Raw genomic sequence first — 22,018 nt, forward strand, 5'->3', positions numbered from 1 at the left:
CCTGTGTCTCCACCTCTTACCTCTACCTCTTTTCAGGGGTGAGAGGATCCTCCCTCGCTGGGCTCTCGATTTCCCTGCACCTTACTCTCCTCACAGAACATCACCTCCTTGTCACAGCCAAAATCATAGGGACTCCAGTGCCCCATGTCCTGGAGGCGGGGGGCCTTCCTCTCTAGGTAGGGTCCAGTCTAGCCCACTTTTCTTTTACTCTTTGAGGAAAAAGAAAGTCCTTTTCCTTTGAGACTCGTGTTTGCCAGCTCATTGTTTACTACTAATGTCCTGATTATTTCACTTGGGTCTTGGCCACCTACTTTACAGTCTCCTCTTCCAGCCCTGCCTTCATTCCAGAGTGATTTCAGCCTTCCATTTAGTAGCCTGTAATCATAGTTTATGTAGCGTTCATGGTCCTAAGCACTTTACATTTATTTTAGCTCACTCAACCCTTATAATAGTGTAGGCATTATCCCCATTTTATGGATGAGGAAACTGAGGCACAGAAAGGCTATTGAGACTTGTCTAGTGTTACCCAGCTACTAAGTGGTAGAAAGGGGATTATGACAAGGGAATCTAATTGCAGAGTCTGGGCTCTTAACACACATGCTAGCCTCCCAATTCCCTGTAATTGTGGCATCCCTCATATCCACTCTCTGTTGGTCCTGTGAAGGCGGGAGGGAGTCAGTACCTGCTCCAGTTGAGTCACTGGGCATTTGGAAGGCTCTTGGAGAGGAAGGAATGTCAGCTGAGGATGGTTTGGATGTCATTAGAGACCTGTACCTCCTCTTCCTGGGCTCAATTATTTATTGTCATTTTTTATGTAAATGTGCCAACTAATAGATAGGTCCAGGAGCTGGGCCTACTACATAGCATTATTTTACAATAACCTGTACATTGGGTATACTTGCTGGGTAAGCTTGCTGGGGTTCAAGTTGGGCTGAAGACACAGAGGCAGAAAAGCAGGTTATACATTCTGCTCCAGGTACCCCATTAGGCCTCTTCTCTGCACCAATTGCCCTTATTCTCTGAGAAGGTTGCTGCATTCAGGCCAGTCTATCTTCCCTCTGCCTAGAATGTGTCCCTTACCCATATCCTTACCTGTGGCCCTGTACTCTTTGACCTAGAAACTTTGCACGATAGGTTCAAAACTTCTGGTTCACCATCCCAGGCAATCACACCTAGATGTAGCTTCATCCAGAGCTGCTCCACTCTGAAAACTCATGCTCAGACCATGCACCCCTTTCCAGCCTTCTGGCTTTTGTTCCTCCCTCCAGCTCAGCAGCTTCTCCACCTCCACTTTCACTTGCTGATAGACCCTCCTCGCTTCACAGTGCTCACCAACATACTTTCCACAATCCCCAGTCCTGCCAGGCTGCAACATGCATGCATGTATCAATACAAAGAGCTCACTTCTCTATTCCAGGCTCTACTGCTCCTAGAAAAAACTCACACAAATGTGTAAACTGGTGTCATTATAAATATAAGGTCGCCAAGGTCATCATGGCATCCCCATGACTCCAAGCAAGCCTAATTAGTACTCGCAACAGCTGTAATTATAACTGTTTATTGAGTGCTTACTATGTGCCAAGCACTGTCCTAATCACTTTACAAGCACTTTAACCCTCAAAACATCACCACCATGAGTTAGATGCCACTGTGGATAAAAAAGGGGCCATATACTGAACCTGACAAGCTCAGGGGAGGCCCACATGGCAGGCCTTACAAAACCGGAGACCAAAACAACCACACAGGGTGGTCTGAATGTAAAAATTCCTAACTAAAAGCGGGTCATGGTGGATAGTCACGTCTTAGTCCTGTAGCTTTCTTGACAAAGGTCATTCTTCAACTTTGAAATTATCTTGTTTTTGTGCACCTGAGATTGTTGGCAGCAGAAAAAAAACCACCACCAGGTGTTAGGACAGTGAGGTCAGACTGGATCTCAGTTCAGCATCCTTGGTAGAAGAAGAGGGCAGACTGGGTGCTCCATGCTAAGGGCTTTTTAGGGCAGGGGGTTTGGGGGGTGGTCCCAGGGGAGGATCTCAATAGAATAGTCATCAGCTTTCCAGGGCGTCCTTTCAGGGTTGGAGGTCTCCACTGGTTGGTTGGTCGCTGTCAGGACAGGGGTTCTTTAGTCAATGCTGCTGGTCCTGATGTCAGCCATGACATCACTTGTCTTGCTGCTTTTCTGGGCCTGGAGCTGAAACACAACTAAGGCCTAGATGTTATCCCTGGGGGTTAACGCTTAGGGGAGTGGCCCCGCAAGGGCCCACATGGGAGCCGCAGGAGGCCCCTCTTCCTGCCCCTGGTTCCTTCTCTAAGGGGGGGGGTCCTACCACATGACCAGCATATGGTAGGGGAGAAAAGGTCACCCCGGAGAGAAATCTTTGTTTTCCCAGTTTTGCCAGTTGCTAGGCCCCTGGGGCTTTCTGCCCCGGTGACCTTCTGTGCCTGGCCTCTTGGCCTTGCTCTGCTCAGGTCCGCCCTTCCAGAGCTGGGCGAGTTCCCCTGCCTTGTCCACGCTCTAAATTGCTGTGTCACTGGAGCAGTGGATTCTTCAGTGAAAGCGAAAGAAAAGGAAGGAGGCGAGAGAGAACCGTCCCTTTAAATTCCGAAGGGAAGGTGGGGGTGCACCGCAGCTATACTTCCTGGTCATGGTTACTCAGCACTTTAGGGGCTGGGGGCTGGGCGTGGCGGCCTTTCTGATGGACCCGGCCCGGCGGGGCGGGCGGCCCCTCCTCGGGCCTGGGCGCACTCGGTCCGGCCCGGCCGACCCCTTCCAGGTGAACCTGTCGGTGGCTCCGGGAGGGGCCGTCTGGCTCCCCGCCTCCCGCGCCGCTCCCAGAGCATGCGCCCTTCGAGTCGTTCCGCGGCCGCCGCAGTTCCCCCTCCCAGCTAGGGGGCCGGGAGGGAGGGGGTGGGGGGCGGCGCGGGGAGTTTCTGGCTGCGGGGTGACCCTGGAGATCTGCCCACGCCGCGCAGGCCCCGCCCCGGGCAGCGGCCCCGCCCCCCGGCGGTTAGGCGGCTCCCGGCGGCGCGCCCCGGCCGGGCTGTCTCGGCGGGCGCGCCCCCGCCACACGTACGCCGCGCGCCCGCGCCTGGCCCTTCAGCGGCTATAAAGGGAAGGCGGGCAGCGCACGGTCCAAGCTCCGTCCGCCCCTTGCATCCGCTTCCATCGCAGCTCACGGCCGCTGGTCAGACCTCCGCCGCCAAGATGGTGAAGCAGATCGAGAGCAAGGTATGCGCTCCCGGGGGAGCCCGGGGCGCAGCGCGCGGCCTCGCGGGCTGGCGGAGGCGCTGCGCTGGAGGCGGGCAGGCCGCCGCTCCGCATCCCTGGAGGAAGGGGACGCGGCGGCTCGGCTGGGGCTGCGGGAAGCCGGGGCCTGGGCGCGCTCGGGGCGCCCGAGCATGCCCTGGAGGAAGGGAGGAGAGGGACCGGAGCCCCCTGGAGGGCGGGGCGGGGTGCCCAGTGCGCCCGGGGAACGCACGCGCGCGCGTGGACTATGCGGGCGGCCCCTCCCCGCGCTTCCTGCACCGCCGTCTGGGAAACCACGCGTGGGCCCCCGTTTGTATCCGGATACGAGCCCGGGCGAGGAGATGGAGGGCCCTTTGGAGAAAACAGAGCTGCTGGCCGCCACTCCCTCCCCGTGAGTGGTGTGACCCACCCGCGCTGGGCGGCGGGGGCTCCCACGGGAGCGGGTCTGGGCCGGAGACCCCCGGCTGCCTCCCCGCTGCCCGGCCCCAGACGGGACGCGTACTGTGTCCTCGCAAAGGGGCGGCTCCGGGCGGAGACCCCCCGCCCGGAGGCCCGAGGCGCCCAGGTGGCCGCGAGGAAGTGAGGTCCTGGCCGCGCCCTCGGGACTCCTCCTCCTGCGTCGTGGGTCGTGTTTCCGGCAGCGCTGGCTTTGGAATGACTCAGTCCCCAGGGCTGGGCCCGGGGGCCGCCGCTGCCCTGCCCATCTGTGATTCACCCACCGCCCGGAATGCCCCTGGGAGCAGCTGGCCCTCCCGTCGGCCTTCCGGCACCCAGGCGGTGGTTCTGTTCTTTTAGGAATGCCCAAGGCAAAAGTGTCCCATTCGAGGCTGATACCCTCCTGCACGCAAAACTCAGAGCCTAACATAGTGCCTGGTATACTGTAGCCAAGGAGTGTTTGTTAAATGCAGTCAGAAAAGTGAGTGGCAGAGAATTGATGGTGCTCGAGCAGTGGGCGACCCCACGACAGCATTTAACCTGGGATACTCCCACCCCAGCAAAGCAGGCCAGAGGCGGGACCTCGCCTGCCTTGAGTGTCCTGGGCCCTTTTTAGATGCTGGGGCGTGCTTCGGAGACCTCAGTTTCTCTGTAATGGTCCCTTATCTTTTTGTTACTTTTAGAACCGGAAAATATATATGATCATTGTAGAAAATTTGGGAAGAGAGAGAGCTGTTTGCTACAAACCACAAAGTAATTGAAATTACGTCATGCCTATGTACTGTTTTGTTCTGAGCTTTTATTTTCCTGTCTAATTTAGCCTCAATGCTTTGCATGTAATCAGAAGCTTTTAGTAACCATGTCAGTATCTGAACACATTGCTGGACATTTAGGCAGTTTTTGTTGCTTCAGTGACTCTTCTGTTCATAACACATTGTACTGTGTGCACTGTGCAGAGTTCAGGCTGTTTCCTCCGGTTAGGGATTGGGGCAAGGGATGTGAACCTTTAAAGGCCTATAAATGTCCCAAGAAGCATGTGAGTGCTCCTCTCTTTCAACACTGCCTTTCCCCCATAACTTTGGCCAGATCACTAATAAGAATTCTCATTCTCATTGGAATAACTTTATTAGTGACTGAACTTTTCTTCTCCAACATGTGTTGATTGGCTAGCTGTAGTCTGTTATCTGCTTGTCCTTAATGATTTTTTCCTATATTGATACTATTTTTTTTAATTGTGAGCATTTATATTAAAATTAGCAGCCCTCTCATTTGTTGAAAACAGAGGTCCGTAATATTAATTTTTGTTCTGTATACTTTAATTCAATACCTATTGAGTGAGAAATATCATCTTATGGGGTGTGTAGGGGGGATTCCTCCAGGGTTTGGCAACCTCCTCAGTATAACTTAACAGGTGAGAACCCATGAAAAGAGTGAAAAGGTCTTTGGGGGGGGGGGGGTCTATATTAGTTGTCTCAGAATCCATACAGAACAGACAGAAAATTGATTGATTCCTGGGGCACATCTTTCCATCTTTCCCTGTTTTCATTGTTATAGTTATGGCCTCTTCCTCCCCTAATCAATGAGAAGATGTATAAGGGTGATAAATTTGTTCCTCAAAGAAGCACTACATCAGGCCCCAAAGGCCCTGATAATCAGCTGATCTTCAGAATTATAATCCAGAATCATTATTCAAAAGTTAAACTAATTTGAATGTTACTTGTAAATATTGAATACACTTGACATTTTTGTCTTGATGGATTTGGTGCCATTGGCCATCCAAGACGACTCTGAGGTGTTGGTAGTTCGGAGCCTCTGGGATCTATTTTAGATACAGTTGGGATACTATAATGAGGAAGAAATCACACAGGGTTTTTTGTTTAGTTTTTTTGTTGTTTGGTTGTGTGGTGGTTTTTTGGGTTTTTTTAAGAGTAACAGCTGCCATTTATTGAACACTGGCACTTTGCTAAATGCTTTACAAACCACTCCTATGCTTTTATTAGTTACCTGTGGAAATGTTATGTTTAGGGAAAGAGATGCTAGACTCTGCTTTTATTTACGTACCCCACCTACATAGTTTTGTTTTTAAAATATTTATGACAGGCCCTGGCCAGTGTGGCTCAGTGGTGGATCGTCAGCCTGAGCACTGGAAGGGTGTCAGGTTCGATTCCCAGTCAGGGGCGCGTCACCTGGGCTGCAGGTTCGTTCTCCAACCCCGGTGGGAGGCAATCAATCGCTGTGTCACTCTCACATCGATGTTTCTCTCCCTCCCCCCCTTTCACTCTCTCTAAAAATCAACGGAAAAAAATATCGTCAGCTGAGGATTAACAACAACAAAAAATTAAAATATTTGTATCCAGCAAAGAGGACCTTTAATCTTCGATTTTAGTACCTGGGAACTAGGTCTTGGGGTTTGCTTCTTAGGAAGGTAATCTTGAGGCATTTTCCAGCTGATGTCTGTTTAAGCAAACACATCAGGGAAGAGAAACGGTTGTGAAGTCTACACACACTGCGCTCTAACTCTTGTTCAGTTGAGTCCAAGTTCCTGTTGCTTTTCAGATTCTTAGGTAGTTTTGCTGGAACTTGATTCAGATTGTTTTGGGAATTCCTTGAGAGCCTTTGAAATAACATTCTATGTTGAAAAGAATCTTACCAAGTATTTACTGAGACCCAGCCTTGTTCATAAAACAATATACAGTTGACCCTTGTGCAGCACAGGGGTTAGGGACACTGAGGAGAACTTCTGACTCCCCCAAAATAGCCTGCTGCTCACCGAAACCTTACAGATAGCATTAACAGTTAACACATATTTTCTATGTTATATGTATTATATACTGTATTCTTACCATAAAGTAAGCTAGAGAAAAGAAAGTGTTAAAATCATAAGGGAGAGAGAATACATTTACAGTACTGTATATATTTATTGAAAGAAAACCTGTTTATAAATGGACCCACCCAATTCAAACCCCTGTTCTTCAAAAGTCAACTGTATTCATCTGACCAGACAGTGTCATTCCTTGGCTTTTTTCCTGTCTTATCTGGATCTTGCTTGACCTTCTAAACATTTCATCTGGAAAAAATCAGTGATGATTTGGAAATAGAATTTATAATTCTTTTTTTTTTTTTTTTTTTAAACGAGCGGGAGAAGAAGGGGCGTGGGAGAGAGATTTTTCGTTCCACTTATTCATGCATTCATCGGTTGATGTGCCCTGACCGGGGATCGAACCTGCACCCTTGGCGTATCAGGATGGTGCTCTAACCAACTGAGCTACCCAGCCAGGGACAATTTCTGTCATTCTAACTTGACTCTCCCCACACACACCCAGAGGTAGGGTAGGAGTTTGTACCTGCATAACTGAAAAGGTTACAGAAGTCGTCATAACATACCATTCTCGAAACATCATTTGTGAATTATTTCCCAAAAAATGTGAAGCAGAAATTAGAAATCTAGAGAAGTAACTGTATTTCATTCGCCATAGACTTTATTTATTTATTTTTAAAATACATCTTTATTGATTTCAGAGAGAGGAAAGGAGAGGGAGAGATAGAGACAGAAACATCAATGATGAGAGAGTCACTGATCCGCTGCCTCGAGCCCACAACCCGGGCATGTGCCCTGACCGGGAATTGAACCCGGATCGCCTGGATCCTAGGTCGACGCTCAACTGCTGAGCCACGCCCGGCTGGCTCGCCATAGATTTTAATGGTGCTTTATTTATTTACTTTCCCTTTTACTGGACCAGATGTGATCTGATCCTTAGCTCTCAAAGGAAGGGAACGTTAGTTTTTAATTAAACCAATGTAATTAGCATTTTTCCTTGAAGAAAACCTAGACTTCTGATACAGATACTTGTGTTTCAATTTGTCTGATCTTTGTTGCCCTCCTTCGGGTCAGCTGACTAACTGACTAACTGTGGTTAAAATGAGTTTCTTAACTGAAAGGTTAGGTTGCTAGGGTTACAGTATCAAGACCATTGGTAAATTATTCACGGAGGTTGGTGGTGGGGGATTTCTTGGTCATTTCTGCTCATGGCATTTTATTTAACATGCGTTCCTTATGAGAAACTGAAACTGTCATTTGGTCAACAGTGAGGATAGAGTTTTGAGATAAAGGGCAGAAATCAACTATAAACAGTCAGATCTTAACTGTGGAAACTCCATTAAAAAGAATACAAGGAAATATGCTTAATGTCAACAGTGATTGTAAAGGTTTGGAGGAGGTTATTTCCCCTTTTTTTGGATTTTGGAATGTTCCACCACAGAAAATCAAAGAAGTGGGCACTTGGTGTGTTTTTTTAAACTAACTTGTGTTGTAGATGGCAAAATTCTGTGCCTTTGTGACTTCAGTTCAAGTCACCCCTTTCACCAGTTGATAAGCATTTAGTGAATGTGTCCAAAATACCTAGATTTGATGTGGAAACGTGTTTAATACAAATCTCTTTATTTTCCTTTTCTTTGCTTATTTTGGAGATAGACTGACTACTTAATATTTTCTAAAATATTCATGGAGACATAATTGACATACTATACACACACTTGTTTCATCTTATCAAGTAATACTACAAAGGACACGGAAGGATTTTTTTTCAAACAGTATGTTTTGTTTTGTTTTATTAAAAGATAGGTCTTGCTTTCAGGGCCTCTGAAGTGTGCTTTGTGTCACATTTTCTCAGGTCTTAGGAGGGTTTTTTAACACACGCTTTCCCTTTGCCTTCGCAGTATGCTTTTCAGGAGGCCTTGAACAGCGCGGGAGATAAACTTGTAGTAGTTGACTTCTCGGCCACGTGGTGCGGGCCCTGCAAAATGATCAAGCCCTTCTTCCATGTGAGTATTAAACCACCTCTGCCTTGTAGGAGATTTGTGTTCTTTGGGTTGGCGGTAACAAAGCTAGAAAAAAACACAGGACAATTAAAAAGAGTTTGCGGGTTTGTTGTTGGATCTTTGGTCAAAAAGTAACAACTTAAAGAGGTTAGCTTTGACACACATAACCCATTGAAGACAGCTTTCAAAAGCTAATTTGGTTGTCTCAAATGGTTTTGCTTTTGTTCATTTTGAAACATGGGCCCTGCGCCATTTGAAATTCGGGCCTCAGAAGTTGGTGTGCCAGATTATTTTACACTAGAAGGAATTTGGTTCAGAGAAAATGTATGTTCTTTATGCTTACCTGGTCCCTGGTCTAATTTTTTACATTTTTAATTCGTCTGTACTTTTATTATGTTGCTGTTTAAGAAGGTTGGGTATTGATTGCCATTAACAAGTTCTAATTCTTTGTGTATTTTTCATTTTAAATTTTCCAGTCCCTCTCTGAAAAGTATTCCAATGTGGTGTTCCTTGAAGTAGATGTGGATGACTGTCAGGTATGTGGCTGGAAATCTGCAATCCTACTGCGCTTTTCACATGGCCTTTTTCTCTGTATTCCAAGCGATTGTTTTCATAAATGTCAAATAAAACTAGAACTACAGCCTTAGTTAAAAAGTTATATTTTGGAAGAACAGATAATTGTGCCAATTATGAGCTTAATCCTAGATATCAGGAGGTACGTACACCACATCCTAAAATAAGTATAAAAATAGATGGTTGAGGCTTCGGTACCTTACTTTCCAGGTACTTTCCAAAAACCTATGGATTCTACCTAACATTCTGAGATGCTCAATACATAGAAATGGAATTAGACTATGATAACTAAATCCGTAGAGTTGGTGTGACCAACTGTGGAGACCACTTTTAAGGTTCTTGGGAAATAATGACATGAGAAAGTGTGTTCACAAACTTATTCTAGTCTTAGTTGATTTTGGTCAGTTAGAAAACCCAACTGTTTTAATGAAAAAACACCAGGGTGCCTAGTAGAGAGCTGAGAGAATAATTAGGGGGGAAATCCCAGGGTTGATTTAATTGACAAAAATGCTTGTTTAGCACTTTGTGTGCCAGGCACTGGTTTCTGTGCTTTACAAGCATTGATTCATTTCAGTCCTTGATGCTATCATCACCCCCATTTTACAGATGAAGGAAACAGAGAGGTGGGCCTTGGAGGCACAGCGGCAGTGCCAGGATTGAAAACGAGGGCCCCTGGCTGCCCAGCCCTTGCTCTTCACCACCCTTTAGAGGAGGCTCTGTGGTGTGGTGGGTACAGATCAGGTTCTCAGCATGTGACGGTGCCTCTTACACAGCCCACTGAAAAGGAGGGTCTGCTCCAGATGTCTTACCCAGGGGTTCTCTACAGATATGTGGGCATTTTCCCCTTGCCCCAGGGGGCAGGAGAGGTGCTAGACCTTGGTCCAGCCCTGGTTCAGTGACTTCTGCCTTAGGCTGATTTCTCTTCTTCCTTGAGCCTTGGCTTTTCTCTCTGATCAGATGTTACCTGCCCCATCAACTTGCCAAGGTTGCATATTTGTTGAGCAGCCATGGAATGGGATAAAAGTACTAAAGGGTCCATAAAGCAGATATGTGGTTATACTTTCTAAACCTGTGAGGGCCCACCCACACCACATTGCTAATTCTCAGCACATTCTCCTATTCCACACTCGTCCCGTTGCTCGAACTCTCTTCTCTGCCTGGCACAGCCTTTCCTTTCCTTCCCGATGAACTCCTAGCCGTAAGCGTCGCATCTTTTCCAGGAACTCTTCTACAGCTAGCCCCTTGAACGCTCCAGACTGGGTTAGTTTCCCCTTCTCTGTGTCCCCATCATGTCCCCGGCCCCTCATTCCTCTTGCATTTATGGTAGTGGAGTGGAGTGAGTCCTATATCTAGACTGCTTGCTATGTTTCCCAGCTCTGTCCCTTGTTAGCTGTGCAGGCTTATCTTCTCTGTGCTTCAGTTTGAACCTCTGTGAAATGGCACTATTAATCCAACATCATAGGGTAGTCATCAGGATTAAATGAGATAGCACGTGTAAAAAGTTTAGGACAGTCCCTGGCACATGTTAAGTACTCATTGAATTGTTATAATGATCTCTTTGTGCCCGATCTTTACCGTTAGTCTCTGGGCCAAGGCCGGGTGCTCTTACTGCCTCGGTCCTGAACCTTCCGGGAGAAGGTGCACAGGGCAGTCAGGACTCTTGTGTGCCAGCGCTCCTCCTCCGTGTCTGGTTGGCACCCTCATAATCACCCTGGGTTTCCAAACATTGAAGTGACCTGCTCACAAACTGGGGACCTTTCACTGCCCCTCCACATTCTAAAGATTGAACAACCTGTGGTGTCTTTCTCTCCGAATGCCTTTAGGGATTGCTATTACAACCACCCAAATAGCCTGTTACAGAGTTAAAAATTGAACTAGTTCCAGAACCCTTTGGTCACCACATACACACAGCGGCAGCATGGTCAGCTCCTGCTCACCTGGTGGTTTAGCAGAATTAGCAAGGCAGGAAATTCAAACAGAACAGTTCATTGAACAGGCAGGGAGTTTTCCCCATGGAATCGATGAATTCCGGGAGTGGCTCTCCTGGTTGCTTGGGAACTCTACGGAAAGCCATCCCCTCGTTTCAACTCTAAAAGAACACAAATAAAGGGTAAAAATTACATCAGTCTCATTTCTGAATGTTAGATCGTATCATTAAGTAGATGGAATGTTTAATGTCTGAATTCATTTTTAAAATTTATATACAGTCAATTTCTGACCATGAACTTCAGACCCAGGGTAATTTATACATTTTTAATGTATTTGGAGCAAGCAGCATACAGTTTTATATGAAGGATCTATATGCCCTTGGATGGGAAGAAGCTATCTTTCGGGTGTAATAGATTGAAATCGACAGTTAGGAGGCATGGACATGTAATGTGGTTCACAGAGAAAATGTTGTATTCCCAGAGAAGTTTGAGCACTACCCCTTTGGGAAATGAAAGACTCCCAGCTCTCTGCAGGGCGTGATGCTCTTGTAAACCAAAATAACAAACAAGTAATTTAGACCTGATAGTTTTGCGGCCTTTTAGACTGCTGTGTTTCCATTTTGCTTAGAACAGCCAGGAATGAGTTAATAATAGAAGTGACAAAAGCAGGTTTAAAGTTGTTTTGGCCATATGGAGCGCTAAGCCAGAAACCAATGAGACTAACAAGGTAAAATGTACTCTTGTTACACTTACTAATAAGAACTAATAAAAATCTGAGACTGGGTAAAACTGTAGGACTGGAGAACAAACAGGTCAGTGGTTGGCAGGGGTTGGGGTAGGGGGAAGGTTTGACTACCAAGGAGTTGCTGAAGGGAATTTTAGGGGAGTGGGAATAGTTTTATGTCCTGCTTTTGGTGGTGGTTTTATAACTATGCATTTGTCAAAACTCACAGAACTTGTCCACACACACCCCCAAAGTGAATTTTACTATATGTAAGTTTACAATTCCAGATTGTTCTCTCACACACACACACAGTCCACCCCCAAAAAACAGGAAGTGGGGAGTTATTAGGGTGTAACCTGGCTTTCTGTTTCTAAGTGAGGGAAGTGATAAGAATGTTTTTAAAACCGCTAAGGTAACTACTTCATTTTTAAGTGGGCATAACTTTAAAATCACTGCAGAAATAGCAAACCAGTCCATAAAACAAGAAAACAGAAATGAGAAATGTAAAATACTAACTTTAAATAGCAACGGTCAGGTCCATAGAAGATCTTAACACTTAGGCATACTATGTTCCTGGAATACTGACACGGCCTTATTGAAATGTCAGACTCCCAAATTCGTCCAACTTGAACAGTCTGACGTTTTGGGAAAATTGACCATGATATTCTGAAATAACGTGGTCAGGAAAGCCCCATGAACATTCTTTGGTTTCTGTGATCTGGTTCTGGGGGCTCTGCCTCCTGGGTGGCTGTCTGCACAGTTTTTGCTGCTTTAGGGCTGCGAGGTTCTCCACATCTTACCTGATCTCTCTGGAGTGCCAAGCTGGCATCGCCAGTCCCTTAACAGACCTCTTCACCTGAAACACTTGTCCAAACAAAACCATTTTCATGGCATTTCCTTCCAAACCTTGTGTGAACAAAGTACCATATTAAAAGTTCTCGGTGTTCCTGTAACAGAATTGAAGAATGCTTGATATGTCAGTGACCTTTGAGCTGCTGAAAAACCTTCAGATGTGGTAGGAGCCACATCTAGGGGAAGAGAAGAGAAGATATGCACCAACTAGCTCAGTTTACAGCTTTTTCTCAAAGCTGGGTGGCCCGTGAAGGTTAGATAATTAGTCAGCTAGGGCTCAGCCTTGTACTGATTTATGAGGGGGACGTAGGGGAACCTTGTAGTGCCCCTCGGGCGAGTCTAATAATGCCACCAGGTTTAAGAACATACAAGTAAATTTTTAATTAAAAAATAAGAGAAACAAAAACCAGTGTTTTTCTCTTTTTAGATTAAGGTGGCATTATTCTTGAACAAATCTTTTGCAAGTGACGCGCTCCTCTTTCCAACACGTTGGACTTTAGCCTTTAGGATCATCATTTCTGTGTCTCATTCCCGTAATAAGTCTGGGAAAACTATGAGCAAAGACAAGAGGTGCTAATTCTGAGGAATAGTTGGGCTTTTAATCCTGAGTAAAGTTCAAGAGTTTGTAAATGCTTCCTTACGATTCTTTAAAATTATTCTTGAAATCCAAGATCTAATTGGACGAAAGAGTTATTGAATCACCGTGTAGTATCCGATGCTAGTAGCATTCTGCTCCTTGGTGCCCCTCCGAAGAGAGTACATATCAGTAAGAATTTTGATTGAAATATAACCAGTTCAGGCTTTTGTGTTACCATGATATCCACTGTCGGTTTTTATATGCGAAAGAAAGTCCCGATACGGAGCGTGTGGCAGGAAAAAGAACCTGGGTTTGGATTGCGTGCTTCTGTCAAAGCTCCGCACTTAGCCGTGGTTCTCTTGTCTCTCCCACTGTCCCCCTCCCCAGGATGTTGCTGCAGAGTGTGAAGTCAAATGCATGCCGACCTTCCAGTTTTTCAAAAAAGGACAGAAGGTAGGTACATCTGAGCTTGCAGGAAGCTAACTGAGTAACAGGAAAACACGGTATAAATGAAGAAACTGCCGTGGCTTACTCCGCCCTGGGAAGCAGGCCCCGCTGTCTGCTTCCGAGACGGTAACAAACATGTCACTCTTCACTGATTAGGTATCTAGTGTGGCTTCTGACTGGAAATTGGTCTTTGCTAGAACTAGTCACTGAATCTGTGATCGGTACCTCATACGTAATACAGTATATTTGTCTTCTTTAAGAGCTATTTGTGTCAGAAACGTACTTGAGCCTTTTGCCTGTTGTCGAGGGGCTGTTTTTCATAGTTTTTGTCTTTAACTTAAAACTGTGTTATCCAAGGGTGTTCATTTTAAATAAGGTTATATTTCTCCCTCCCCCTTACTCCCAGTTGTCCCCATTCTGTGATCATGTCTTATGCACAAAACAGATACAAGGCTACTGTCTAATGTCAATCCAATATTCTCTTAACAGGTGGGTGAGTTTTCTGGAGCTAATAAGGACAAACTTGAAGCCACCATCAATGAATTAGTTTAATCGTGTTTTCTGAAAACAACCAGCCATCGGCTCTGTAATTTTTTTTATTTACAAAAATGAAGATAGATCAAGTATAGAGACTATATACTCAACTACCATCTGATTATAAATGACAATAAAATATTAATTCTACCCTTTTTAAAACTGTCTGGTGTCTTGACTAGTTTTCAAAATAAATGAAAAGTGGCCAATTAGACGATATTTAGTGTCTTAATTATTTTCATATATTCTTGATGCACTTTTTAAAAAAATAATTTTTTAAAAATTTAATTCATTTTAATTCCTTGCCCGAGGATATTTTTTCCATTGCTTTTCAGAGAGATTGGAAGGGAAGGAGGGAGGGGGAGAGATAGAGAGAGAGAAACATTGATGGGAGGGAGCCACATCAGTTGGTTGCCTCCCACATGCGGGGCCAGGATCAAGCCTGAAACGAGGTACGTGCCCTTGACCAGAATTGAACTTGGGACCCTTCAGTCTGCGAGCTGATGCTCTAACCACTGATCCAAACCAGCTGGGGCAATGATTTTCTCTTTTTCATTGATTTTTAGAGAGAGGAAGGGAGGGAGAGAGAGAGAGAAGTATCGTTCGGCTGCTTCCTGCAGGAAGGGTTTGGCTCTCGATCTTGGCAGCACATTGGAATCAGAGTTTTTAATTTTAGGGTTTCCTAGCATCACTTTTAACTGGTCCTGGGTGTTGCCTGGATTGCAGATGATTGATTTGCAGCCCAGGTTGAGAACCACTGATCTAGAGGATGACGGTATCGCCAGGGGATGATGGGCGACAGGTGGAAGCTTACACTTGGGCAGTGACTGTGGCCAGTGGGTTTGAGGTGTGACAGAACTCATTCTGATAGTCCCTTAGAATGAGACAGAAAACATCTAAATTGTTGCAGAGGACAGTTAACACATTTTTTTCCACTTTGGAAGCATGTTAGGAGATGAACATGTGTCATGGTCTGTCTTCCCGTTCACATAGTTTTATAGCCCTTTCCTGCCAACCTCCATCAAACAAAACCAAGTTTCCTAAGCTTGGTGCTTTACTGTGGACCAGGTGGTTAGATGCTTCAAAACTTGACGAGTGTTAGCTGTTTAAAATACTAAATATGTAACAGTTAACTCAAGACTATAAAAATCTCAGTAACTGGACAGTATAATTGAATGCCACATAAGATTTTGTTGTCCCCAAAGTGGATTACTAATTAGAAATAATGCTGAGCATTTTTTACTTGTTACCGAATTTATAATAATAAAGGTGAATGCAGGATTTACAACTCCATAAGATCTAGAATAACTGGAGTCACGAGAAGGCAAATATATTACAAAGATATACTACATAGTATAACACACTGTCTAGAGTTGGTCGTGGACTAGCCGGGGAGCAAGATACCAAAACAACTGAACTGACTTGAAGGTCTCCGGAAAGGAAAGTGTGTCCTGTCCAGGAATGCAGGGCCCCTTTTACCAAGGTGATGGTGTTTGATCAAAGCCCAGCTGAAAGGGAGCAGCCAGGGTGTTCCAGAAGCGGGCTTAGTGGCAGAGCAGAATCTGGAGAAAGGCAAGGAGTCCAACAGCTGGAATCGAGCTGAGCAGCAGATGAAGCAACAAGGAAAGGCTGGGACCTTGAAGGCCTTTGAGAGAATTTGGCCTCTGGATCCCTGCTTTGCAATGTTTTCTGTCATGGTACACAAAAAAAATGCTTGAGCAGCCCGCTGGGTGAATGTGGAAAAGATTTGGGCACCAATTATGTGGCTAAACAGAGAGGAAGGGAGAGGGAAAGAGAAACATCGATCTGAGAGGAGCATCGATCAGCTGCCTCCTGCATGCCCCCTACCAGGGACAAAGCCTGCAGCCCTGACATGCGCCCTGACTGGGATCGAACCAGGAACCTTTTGGTGCACAGGGCGACATCACACTGGCCAGGGTGAAATACTTTGTTTTTTTTAAATCATTTTAATACAAAAACCAAATAGAAACCATTAGGGAGGATATTATAGAATTTGTATAAAATTCCCACAATCCCAATTTTTTGTTAATCATCACTCAAGGATATTTGTTCTATTGATTATCAGAGAGAGTAGAAGGGAGGGGGAGAGAGGGAGAGAGAAACATCGATGTGAGAGGCCTCCCACAGGCGCCCAACCAGGGCCAGGAATCAAACCTGCAACCCAGGCACGAGCCCTTGACCGGGAATCAAACCCAAGACCCTTCAGTGCCCAGGCCGACATTCTAACCACTGAGCAACACCAGCTAGGACACATCCTAATTTTTTAAAGTGAAACTTTAAGCTTGTTTCTTTGAACATAACTTTTTTTAAAAGTTTAATTGTGAAATACAGGAGAATGTATAAGACACGGGTGCAAGTAAATATGTGTGATAATAAATCTTATTCTGTGATCTTGCCCTCATCTTCATGCTTGTGAATGTCATCCATGTTACTATGCACAGCTGTGGTCCATTTGTTTTCCTGGCTGTATAGTATTCCGTTATATGGCTACTCCATGCTTTGTTCATTCCGCTGTTACGGAACTAGGGTTAGTCTCAGTTTTTATTCACAAACAATGTTGCCTCAGTTTTGAGCTTGTCTGCTCAGCGATCTGTAACGGGTACAGCTGTGACACATTTCGGTTGCTGCTAAGGGGGGAAATTACAATGCAGGGGGGAATCGCGTGGAGAAGCAATAGGTAAGAGAAAAAACAGGCCAACTCTTCTCAGCCTGGAGGCAGTTGATTCTTGAATAACCAAGCATCCTTTCCTGTCATCTAGAGACTCCTCACCTCTCTCTCTTCCAAGTCTCAGTTCCCATGTGCTACTCACTAATTAGTGCAGTGTTTGCAACAGTGGCACCTGGCAACCCAGGAACACTTTGCAGTAGAGCAGAATCCATCTCACTCTTGAATTTGCATATAAATATACAGGCCTAGATGTAACTCGTGAAATGTGATACTAAGTTATAATTCTCAACATTGGCAAGGAGATGAACATGGAATACTAGAAATGAGTAGTTTTTTTAATAAAAATGTTTAATAGGCTTAATTTTCACAAATTAAAATTTTTGGCTTTATTGAATGATCTTTGTTTTTGTCCCTTAATTTTCAAAGCAATTTTGAATATTTAAAGAGAAAAATCATTTTGAAAACAAGACCATTCTGATTTTTTATTTTCTAACATAATTTACATTTTTAGATTAAAATATATTCAAATTTTGAACATTTGGAAACAACTACACATCATTTTTTAATCCTTTGGATCACTGAAATGAACACAAGATCATCACAGAAATAGATAATAATGACAGAGAAGAAAAACTGAAAGGGACAAATGGAAAAATTCCATATAAGAAGGCTGCTTAAGTTTTATAAAACTAGAAACAATGAAAATTAAGACCATAGTGAGCATCTTCCTTATAAAATTCAGAAATAAGGCATCATATATATTATTAATGAAGGTTTAATTATGAAAATGAATAAGAATTATTCCTATCGAATGAACACCTTGAACTTCAAGTCTGATTACATGCTTGCATCATCCTACTGCTTGCTGAGTGATTCCCTAGCTGCTGATGAAAACACTGAGATGGGAAAGAGCATTATTCATTCATGTCAAATACATAATTCAGAGGTGACAAATGTAGCTCTGGGCTGCGCCTCGCCAGATAAAATTAGATCCGTAAACCCGCAAATGAATCAAAAAGGATGTAACCTTTGGAGCCTTACTGTGTTTGTTGGATAATGACCCTGAAAAGAGACTCTAACCCTTTTGATAGCATGAGATTCTTTCCAGCAAAACACAAATGTGCCCGGCCGGTGTGGCCTCAGCGGTTGAGCATTGCCCTAGGATCCGGGAGATCGCGGTTCGATTCTGGGTCAGGGCCCATGGGGGTTGCGGGCTCCATCCCCAGTAGGGGGCGTGCAGGGGGCAGCCGATCAATGACTCTCTCACGGTTGATGTTTCTCTCTCTCTCTCTCTCTCTCTCCCTTCCTCTCTCTGAAATCAATAAAAATATATATTTTTTAAACAAAAAACACAAATGTGCTTCAAATTAATGGTGTGGATGATAAAGGGGGACTGTGTGGTAAACCTGACAAGGTGTGGGCGGGGGCGGGCGTAACGCAGCCCTGACAAGCTCAGTGACCGAGGGTAACCACACAGGATGGTCTGATCGCAAATTCCTAACTGGGCAGGCCGCGCGGGGAGTCATGTCCCCGGCCTGTAGCTCCCTTAGCAAAGGTCGGTCTTTACCTTAGGTAAGGCCTGTCCACCGTTCTCATGCATCTAGGATAACATACCTTTGAAATGTCAGCAATTTTCTTGCCTAAACCCATCGAAGGCGCAACCGCAGGCATCAGATCACAAGACCGCAGACCCTCGCTGTTACCTTGTTTCCCACACACCACCTCTGTCAGTAAATGGTCCTTAACTATCCTGTGCCCTCCAATGTGAAAGCAGTATGTGTTTCTCCTTTTGTTTTTTATTCATTCTCAGAGATTTCCCTGCTTTGCTTTCTTCTGCCTCCTTAATCTACCGCGAACGGATTTCATGTAACCCTCCTTACATCTCCTTTGATTCTGATGTGTAAAATAAGCTGCAAAACTGCCATTGTCCAGAGCATTTCCTCAATCCGTTGAGCTCGTGCTTCCGGGCATGTCCTCAAAATTTGGCCCAAACTTTTATTAAACTTCCTCTAGGTTTGGATGTTCTTTTGTTGGCAGCGGTAATGGTTTTCCATTGGTTAAAAATGGTATAAAATACAGTGTTGCATTCAACACCACCTCTTTCAAACAAAGTGTGTTAAGCCTGTCTTTTTATTCTGATGTTTTAACATCTGGGGCCTTACTGGCCCTGGAGAGGTCCCGTCCACCCAAACACAAAAATCGCCTGTTAGACTATCAGAAAGGGCCAAATTAAATGTGAAAACTCACCAGGGAAATTGTGCCAAATTGAACAACTCTCACCTGACAAGTTCATGTTGGCTGATTTCTGCAAGCCCAGGAGTCATGAGCAAAACCTCCTGGGCTCCAAAAGTCATTTTCCAAAAGACCTAGACGCAGTGGAAACCTTTGATAGAAACAGAAGCAGAGAACCGTAGGATTTTCGGTAAATGTGCCTGGCATTTAGTGCACGTACTGGATCTGTGCACAAACGAGCATGTAATTCTGATGCCCACAGCGTAGGCGAACAGCAGAGCAGAGCCTGCCCCTTGGATGACGACAGTCTAAGCAGAGCACATGGCCTGGTGTCAGGACGGCGCAACATTTACAGGTCAGAGAGCTGTAGGTAGGTCCAGTGAAAGCCTGTGAGGTTCTGTTCTCCATTCTTCCCTGAATCTGTGTATAACAGGCCTTTCTAGAACCCTGCTCCATAGAGTAGGAGCTCATTAAACAGCAGCTGAAACATGGGAAATACTCAACTTCTCTGTTGTTTGTATGGCTATGACTTCAAGTGCCCACTAGAGGGCACAAAACTTTAAGATGATGGATTTTTTTTACAGGTGAGTAAACTGGGTAAGTTATAATTATTGGGATAACAAATAATCATGCATAACTTTTATTGCACACCTCTTATGGGCCAGGAACTCCCCTAAACACTGTATATGCATTTCTTTCTTTATTGTATTCTCTTCACCTACTTCATATTATAAATTATAACTTTGGCAAATTGTTAGGGTTTTTTTTTTCATTTTTAAATGTGATTGAACCAAAATTTACTTATATTTGACTGGGGAACTTATTAGGAAATGTATTTTTTCAATTATCTTTTGCTTATGTTGTTAATTAATTTTATTAATTAGTTAACTTGTTTTTCATTTCTGTGCCACCACTGGACTGGAAGTTTCATGAGGACAATGTCTGTTTAATTTACTATTCTATACTGATTAGTGAGTCTGGATCACTGTCAAAACTAAAATCAGTAAGATCCCCCTTTAGAAGAACTTGTACTATTATTTAGTTGTTGATTAAAAGTGTGGGTAATTATTTAAACCAATTTGTGAATTCATGTTCAAAATATGCTTATATAGTGCTGACCTCATGGCAGGTACAGTTCTAAGGACACTGCATCCTTACAAAGGTGCTGTTATTAGCTCCACTTAACAGATGGGGAAACTGAGGCACAGAGCTGTTTCTTATGTTAAGAAACTTGCCCAAGATTTCACAACTAGTAAGTGGCAGAGCCAGGATTCGAACCCAGGTATCCTGGCTGCAGACTCCAGGCACATAATCACTAAACTGCCTCTAAAATTCACTTAATGGTTTTATACAATTATCACATAAAGCAGTGCTTGCATAAGTAATAATCTTCAAGGGCCACAGCAAAACAAATTTGGAAGAACTTTTATGCACTTTTCACAATGGTTTTTTTAACGTAACTGAAATAGTTGTGGTAGGAAAAGAAGCATAAAAAGGTCAGAAGGTGTCCTAGGTTCTCAAGATCTTGTTTCTAGACAGGGAGTGATTTTGTCATTACATGGTAGAAAATTATAAAATATTATCCCCTTCCCAAAAAACCAACAAACACATGAACCAACTAATATTCAAAGGCCAGAGTTCTTGGCAGGTCCACAGAAAAGCCAAAGCATGAGATGCAGAAATCTTTTAATACCCTCAAGGAAGTTTTACAACTCAAACAGCATCCAAACCCCACATGACTCAGCAATTCTACCCCCGGTACCGGTAGAGTACCCAAAAGAACGGAAAACGGGTATTCAAGCAAAAACCTGTGCATGAATATTCAGAGCAGCACTATTCACAGCAATGTTACAACAGCCAAATGTCCATCAACAGATGAATGGATAAGCTAAGGATGTTTCTGTGCAATGGGATATTGTTCAACCATAAAAGGGAATGAGGTGCTGATTTATGCAACAACACAGATGAACCTTTGAAGACATGATGCTGAGTGAAAGAAGTCAGCCATAAAATGTCACATTTTGTATGGGTCCATTTAGAGTAAGTCTCCCGAAGAGGCAAATCTGTAGAAACAGAAAGCAGATTAGTGATCGGGAGGTACTAAGGACAGAGGGGCCGAAGGACAGCTAAACATTAGGGTAACGAGCTTCCCTGGAGTTTCTAGTGGAAAGAACTTGAAATGAAAGTCCTCCACCAGGACAGAGGTCACTCCTGCCCCATCCCCACTGTACACCTCGCTCTGCTGGCCTTTGGCTCTCAAACCATCTCCCTCATGGCTTCCTTCTTCAAGTCTCTGAATCTCCACTCAATGGCTGGCCCGTAGGTCCCAGTGCCTCCAGTTGGAGTGGTTCTCTCCGGAGTAGTGCCCTAGTGATAAGTGATACCTTGCTACCCAAGTCTCACAGAATAGCTGGATCTTTGGAGCAAGCCTGGATCCTCTAGGTCTCATTTCCTTTATTATAAGCTCCAGTGAGGGCTGTGGGACCTGTGAGCTGGCCTGTTAGATTAAGCGCAGACTTATTTCTCAACCATTGACTTTAATTTTCAGATTTCTGTTGTGTAAGCCACCAAATCTGTGGTACTTCATTTTGTAACCCCAGCAAACTAACACATTACCCAAAAAAGATATCCCCTCCATTTCTCACCCCTACTTCCCATGTCTAGCAATTTCCACATCCAATGACTAGGATATCCACATCCAATGACTAAGATATCCACATGCAATCCACAGCCGCAATCCACAGCCACAATCCGCAGCCACAATCCACAGCCACAAATCCACATCCACAATCTACATCCACAATCCACAGCCACAATCCACAGCCACATTCGATGACTAGGATATCCACAAGCAATCCACATCCACAATCCACATCCAATAACTAGCAATTTTCAATGACACACAAATGACTAGCAACATGTGCACTTCGCTTTGATTTGCAACCCTAGCAAACTTACACTA

The 22,018-nt window shown here is 44.6% G+C and overlaps 1 protein-coding gene across 1 annotated transcript; it reads left to right on the top strand.

Annotated features, from left to right (window-relative positions):
• The first annotated feature begins 2,874 nt into the window (after positions 1 to 2,874).
• TXN (thioredoxin) lies at positions 2,875 to 14,347 on the top strand. The gene is made up of 5 exons (XM_081150492.1): positions 2,875 to 3,229; positions 8,399 to 8,503; positions 8,977 to 9,036; positions 13,542 to 13,607; positions 14,091 to 14,347. The coding sequence occupies exons 1-5, from the start codon at positions 3,206 to 3,208 to the stop codon at positions 14,151 to 14,153; spliced, it is 318 nt and encodes a 105-aa protein (XP_081006618.1). The 5' UTR covers positions 2,875 to 3,205; the 3' UTR covers positions 14,154 to 14,347.
• The last annotated feature ends 7,671 nt before the right edge of the window (positions 14,348 to 22,018 follow it).

Source organism: Miniopterus schreibersii (genome assembly GCF_964146895.1).
Source record: "Miniopterus schreibersii genome assembly, chromosome: 11".
In the NCBI taxonomy this organism is placed as follows: domain Eukaryota; kingdom Metazoa; phylum Chordata; class Mammalia; order Chiroptera; family Miniopteridae; genus Miniopterus; species Miniopterus schreibersii.